The sequence below is a fragment of the Crassostrea angulata genome, chromosome 1 (assembly GCF_025612915.1).
Source record: "Crassostrea angulata isolate pt1a10 chromosome 1, ASM2561291v2, whole genome shotgun sequence".
NCBI classification, from domain to species: Eukaryota; Metazoa; Mollusca; class Bivalvia; order Ostreida; family Ostreidae; genus Magallana; species Magallana angulata.
In genome coordinates this window covers 28,937,131-28,943,898 of record NC_069111.1, presented here as the reverse complement: position 1 = coordinate 28,943,898, position 6,768 = coordinate 28,937,131, and the positions used below count along the sequence as shown (strand labels likewise).

The 6,768-nt window shown below is 29.7% G+C and overlaps 1 protein-coding gene across 1 annotated transcript; it reads right to left on the bottom strand.

The window, feature by feature from the left end:
• On the bottom strand, positions 1-5,313 carry LOC128158428 (uncharacterized). Its single transcript, XM_052821295.1, has 3 exons — positions 5,002-5,313; positions 795-977; positions 1-307 (listed from the first exon to the last, which is right to left on the bottom strand). The coding sequence occupies exons 1-3, from the start codon at positions 5,285-5,287 to the stop codon at positions 87-89; spliced, it is 690 nt and encodes a 229-aa protein (XP_052677255.1). The 5' UTR covers positions 5,288-5,313; the 3' UTR covers positions 1-86.
• Positions 5,314-6,768: the final 1,455 nt, after the last annotated feature.

The following is a 6,768-nucleotide window of genomic DNA, read 5'->3' as shown; positions in this document are numbered from 1 at the left end:
AAATTTTGACACGTCAAAAAGTTTCAAATATTTATTAATGCTGAGACACTGCTATTTCTGAAAAAAACATAATGTCAGTTGACTACTCAAAAATAGTTATATATGCTGCATATATAGTTATAAGCATTAACGCCTGTAGAGACTTCCTGCAGTCTGCTAACGTCATCTGTGCGGAGATAATCCCCTGTAGGTTCTGGTTCTCCCACATCCCAGCGGAAAAATGGGATTGGTCGACCTTCGTCGTCAACGTACGCTGATCCAGGGGTGCGTGTCCCTTGGAGGTAGACAGCTCCAAGGTTGTGGGTCTCTATTAAAGTATAATTTACAAATCAAGTAGAAATGGCGGTAGATCAAAGTGTATCCATAAAACGATTGATCATTCCTAATGTAAGAATCTATTACAGACCAAAAGAATATTTCTTGGATCAGTCCGACAGTATTTAGTGACCCATTAAAATATGCAGGCCCAGAAGCAAATGCGAAATTCAATATATCTCGGAATAAAAAACACTTTTTAATTTTTGTCATATTTATAATTTTTTGTTGTCTTCGTTTCATCGGGTTTTTGTGAAGAAAGATTAATAAAGTTTAACACAAGTATATTACTAGTACCTTCAAAACAGTGTTAATTAACACATCTTAAAGCTACAACGCTGAATGTTTAAGGTTGTGTTACTTGGATATGAAAATAAAAATAATGTTATTTTGCAACACATGCTGTCATGAATGTTGCTATACAAATAAAATATTTTGCTAAAAGTCTTCAAACAGTTTTGTTTTAAATATTTCAATACCTATAAGGTCAAGAAGAAAGTTGTAGATTGACTCTGAATCCACCAACAACAGTCTACTTCTTGGGTGTTCCGACGAACATTGTGATACTGCTGTTTGGTAAACGTTGCTCCCCGTGTGAATTTTGTAACAAACCGATAGAGATGCGTTCCAAGTATATCCAAATACGTTACAAGACGACTCCTCTGAAATAAATGTGGAAGGTAATAAGTGGGTATATCCCTCTAACAACAAAGTAGTGCCTTTAAGCAAAATAGTCCCTATACCTGCAGAGTGTATATACATTTATTGGGACATTTTAAATCAAAATGCTTGACACATGTCAGAAAAGAGTTTAAAAGCAAGTGTCACAATTAAATTATCATTTAAAGAAAAGAATTGAAATTGTTTGATGTACACCCTTTTCAAAACTGTGAAATTCCCTACTCTTACTTTCATTTTCGCAGTTTTTCAATACAGACACATTTTGCCGGAAAAGGAATCTGACTTCACATCACGAAATTTTAACTAGAAAGAGACAATTTGATGAGCTTTCATTCAAGAGGTCCCTCGTTGCTGAAAGAAAATTAGGGCCAGAGCTATGAACCCTAACGTTAACATTACCGCGTATGGAAAATTCATTAGTGGACTATACTCAAGTATCCGTGTGCTAATTTGTTTACCTGTTTTGTAATTATTTCGGGCTTGATTTAAAGTTATTGTCAACATCTGACTATTAAAAGTATGTATGGACTCTTATAAAGATTACGTATATTTTGTGTCATTAATAATCGTGAAGGTTTGAATAGAATATAACCGAGTGAAAGGTTGATTTTATTCAGCCATTGGTTTTCAATGAATTGTGTTTTGTTCTCTGTACATACTCATTTGCAACCATTGATCTTAAATAAATAAGACCAATGTTAATTTATCACTACATGTATTTGTCTGTTTTCATTGCTTGAAAATATATAGATTATTCAAAGATCAAATATAATCAGCATGGTACGTCTATTTTGACGGTCTTTAAGTACAACCCAAATTTGAACAAGTACTATATTTAAAATCACATCAATATCCAAGAATGTGTTTTTAAATATTTATCTTCTTCATTTTTGCCATAATTCATCAATTGCTAACAACTGTCATGTTCTGTACATATGCGAGTTATAAGGAAGGACCTAGTCATTAATGACTACAGTGTAAAGTCACTGTTAGGAAAATTACCCCCTCCCAAAACAAATATTGTTCCCTGACACTTTGGAGAAAGAATTAACATCATTCACCAGACAAAGTTCAGGAAATCGATAATGACCTTGTCGTGTTTCTTTTTACCTCAATATTTGAAACAAAAAGAATTGTTTTAAATTTGAAAATATGATTTCAAACGTTATCATATAATACAAAATAATCTTAATTAATTAAATTGGTTAAGGAAATAAATCGAAATCGTTCGTCTTTTAACAGTATACTTAATGTTATAGGTCAAGGGTTACAAGAGTGAAAGTCAGTAATTTGTGTTCTCATATTGTAATTAGTCAGAAATATTTTCCAATCAAGGGTTCGCAAAGTACAGAGAGATATGAAAGAGTTAGATCTGATGACAAAAACAATTAGAAAATATTTAGCTAAAACCAAATTGCGGAAATTATTTGTACACATATAGAGATAATTATGCTCGAGTATTACCTTAGGCTTTTAAAGAGATAATATCAAAATGTACAACCAAAAAAAAAAAAAAAACCAAAAAACCAGTAATGTAATAATTTGGGAAATGTTTGATAACTATCTAGGCCAAAATTAATATGTTTCTTTGCTTGATTTAGAGGGTTGTTTTTTTCCCATTGTCAAATTAAAGGTAAATCAATTAAATGATGTACTTCATATTGGGTCAATAAATGCGTATCTATACTTTTGTTTTTCAGTCAGTGGGTATATCATCTTATATTGCCTAAAATCTTCTAAAAGCAGAGTTTTTAAGGAAGGAGTCTTTTCTGGTTTTGGACTTATAAAACGTAAATTTGATTAATTGTTCATTAAATCACGATGAAAGGAAATTAAAATAGTATATTTTTCTTTCTTAATTACTATCATACAACTTGGCACAGAAAAACTAATCAATGTTTAGAATCTAACAAGGACAATATTTTTGGCGTAATATTGGCGTAGGAAAATATTAAATGTTTCGCAATTCAAAATTGCTGCAGATTAATGAGTCTGTTTTAGTATTTTTAAAACAATAACATTAATGTTGGATTTTTTACTAATTAGAATTAATAATATGATACTTGGGTTTCAGAATATGTTTTTAAAATATGATTTGCCTATCAAATTACAATTTTGTAAGCTTTTTAAAGCGCCCATTCTATATATTGATTTTTGTGAAAAAATCACTAAAATCAGTCTTCATAATACATATAAATCAGAAATATTTTATTATTGGGAGCATAAAAAAAATAATCAAAATTTCTTCAAAATTTAAGAAAGATTAGAGGAAATGCGGGCTAAGCATTATCAATTTTAGTATAAATATTCATTTCAATTTAGTAGTATAAGCTGATAGACATTCTGATATTCTATCATTTCATTAAAGAATAGAATCTTCAAATCTTAAACAAAAGTCTACAGAACTACTAAGAGCTATACTTATTTTTATCATCCTTTACGTCCAGGAAAAAGGTAGTGACCTTGACCTGACCTTTATGCAAAAACAAAAAGGTCAAATTTGATTAATCTGATAGAATCATTTGGTTATATGATCCGTTTGACTGTGTCAAAATTTCATGAATTTCTTATTATAAGAAGTGTGTTTGATAACGAAAAGACTCCTTCCTTAAAATAATTTACAATAATAAAATCAGTCATCGCAGTGAATTTTATAAATAGTTTTAAAACAAATATATATATGTTTAGCTCATTTTAAAATATACGTAGTTTTGTGTCAAGAGTTAATATAATCGACCAGCGTATTTTGCAGGCGATTTCTGCTTTTTGTCTTGGACAATCCGATATTCTATCAAATTTTCCAGAACTGTGACTTAATTCTAAAGGATCCGACATAAAGTGTCTGATAAAGCTGATTAGAAAGCCTGTTTTAATTGCAAGTGCAATGTTTTATTGGACCCAAACCAGTAGCCGTACGGTGAAGTAATTTGATTTCACGTTGATAACAGTTGACGTGTTCGTGCGATATTTTTTCCCCTTTGTATTCGGAATAGAATTAATAGCACTGACGCTTACTGTTTATCCATTGAGACGAGGCCGCTATTCGTTTTATTTGTTATTTTCTGAAACTTTGATAAACAAACTAATTCAACTAGCGACCAAAAATTAAGAGCTTCAATTGTTTTTGATTATTGAAGAGATGAAAGCAGCAATTGATTTAAAAAAAATGTATGTACTTAGAAAAAAGAGAAAAGTTGTAGAAATGGCCTTTAGAGATTAGATGTATGCAAGTTTTGCAATTTAAACAATAAATCGAACTTCATAATTATAACCCAAGATTTAATGGTGTCATAGAGTTCGACACAAACAACTTTTATTCTAATCAAATTTTGATTAATTCAATAACTGTAAAGTAATATTTATAGTTCAACCTTTTGGGGCATTTCCGCTTTTTGTTTTATCCGGTTTCTTTTACCTTTAGCTCGGCTTTAAAATTTTCATAATGCATAATTTCCTAGTAACAGAAAATATTGGTCATTAAAATATTTCAGATAAATCCGAGAGACAGAGAGGACAATAAAATATTTCACTCTGAGCATGTAAATGTATTAAATAAAAACTGTAGTAAGGTATTGTATATGCTTTATTCCACAGTGAATGAACGTGGTGTGTGTATATCTTGTAATGGATATACATGATATTACTCGATGTTAAATACGGCCATATCATGACCTAGAACTATTTTTTAATTGCCAAGGATACTGTAAAATTTTCAGTTTATACTGCAATTAGCATGTTTATTGAAGAATTCATTTTCAATTCGTGTTCGTCCAAGAAACATATCTACGTGAGTAAGCTTTTAATTAGATTAGCTTAAAAATTAAGAATAGGTATTCTAAGATGATAATACATGCATAATCATTCTTGTTATTAAAGATTAGATAAACATAATCAAGATATTCCTTTGTTAATTGGAAAGAATTAATTCCGCTGAATGTTTAACATTACAAAAATCATTTTAGTTGACGTTTTATTGCATTTTTCATTGTCATGGAAGAGCAATACCTGTTATTCTCCAAGCATATAATCTTGTTCCTGTGTGAGTGATCAAAGAAGAGGAATTTATTCCATACACTTTTGAGTATCCTTGACAAATAGAATTACTCGTGAGAGAAACTGACAGACAGTTCTTATTTAAAGCACATCTTTGGACGCATCGAACTGGTGAGGTATTTCTCATGTTAAATACTGCTAGGTCCGTTGGAATTTTATCCCTCAGATTCGATACAACTTTATAGTTGAAGACCTCTAAACCAGCAAAGACAGTCTTTATATGGTACATCAAAGTCATTAACAGAAATCCGAATAGGTGTTTCATCATGCTGTTCTTCACATGAAATAGTTTCAGATCCCGTTATCAATATAAGGCTTTCATTTTTACGAAATACCGGTATATTGATTGGATATATATCGATGATATATTGATTATAAAATCTACTCCTAGAATGCCTGCTTTTGCTGACAATGCAATCTTTGTTTCAGCTTTGTGTAAGTACAATTTAAAAAAAGAGTAAATATTTTACATAACATATAAAAAAATGAGTATTATGCAATGTTAATAAAAAAATAGCTTTATAACTGTATTTTTAAAGCGTAAATAGACGTATATGTGAATAAATATGTATACTTATACATGTATAGAAAAAAGAAAAAAAAATCATACTTGGTCTGCTAGTATTTTCAATTTTTTTAAATTGGATTTCATTGCCTAAAAAAGTGATAATAATAGAGATGACTTCAGAGTAGATAAAAGTGCATTTTCATTTGGAATTTGTTTTGTAGTCTAGTACACTTTATTTTATATTTATATATTTTGTATCCTAAAGACGATATGTTATTGAAATTTTTTGTTGTGTTTGTGATAATGAACTCGTAAGCAAGTAAAGCAACCTACAACAAGTGTTTTCAACTTAAATATTCCCAATCCTTTTCCCCATAATTTTTGTTTCAGAACATCCATATGTTAAATGATCAGTATTTTCAACTTATTCCCAACTTATACAGTTTTTTCCAACATCTTTATTCTATTTATTAACATTATAATTACAGTTCAACTGATTGTGTAGAGGTTTAAAATTAAATTTTGCTATTTGTTTATCAAATGCATTTATTATCTTAGCTTTGTATATATTGTATATATTGTTCCACTAATCATTTGATATTTTTAATTCGTTTGACCATTATGCTTTCATTATTAGTTTATGGATCTTTTGTGACAATTAAGATTTTATAATAGATACATGATTCTCAAGTTCTGGCTGTTTTTTTGCAAAGGTGAAAGTATGTTTTTTGATTTTTAGTATTGTTTACATTGGAATAATCTACATTCAACTTTCTAATAGCGTTTTTGGTGATAAGATATTCACAAAAATAATTTCCCTTTGATTTCATCTTTTTAGTAATATCATTTAAATTAACAATATTGCTTCTCAACATTTACTATAAATCAATTCCATTAATTTTCAATATGTCTTCCATATATTTTCTAAGAAAAAGTTTCTTACTATAGAGTATTTTGATCCATCCCCTTTTACACTTTTATTTTGCACTCTTCATCTATAAGGCCAAGACCAGCCTCATTTATTGATCTTACAAGTGACTTGCGTGTATCCTCTCTCTCTTACCCCATGACAAGTTATATATAATTCTGTTTAAACTTTTTATGAATTCAATATTTGGAGTGTCCAGAACTGTAAACAGATACAGGAGTTTAGATATTATTAGATGTGCATTTTCCAAATAACGTTAACTTTCTAATTCGCCAGGAGTCTA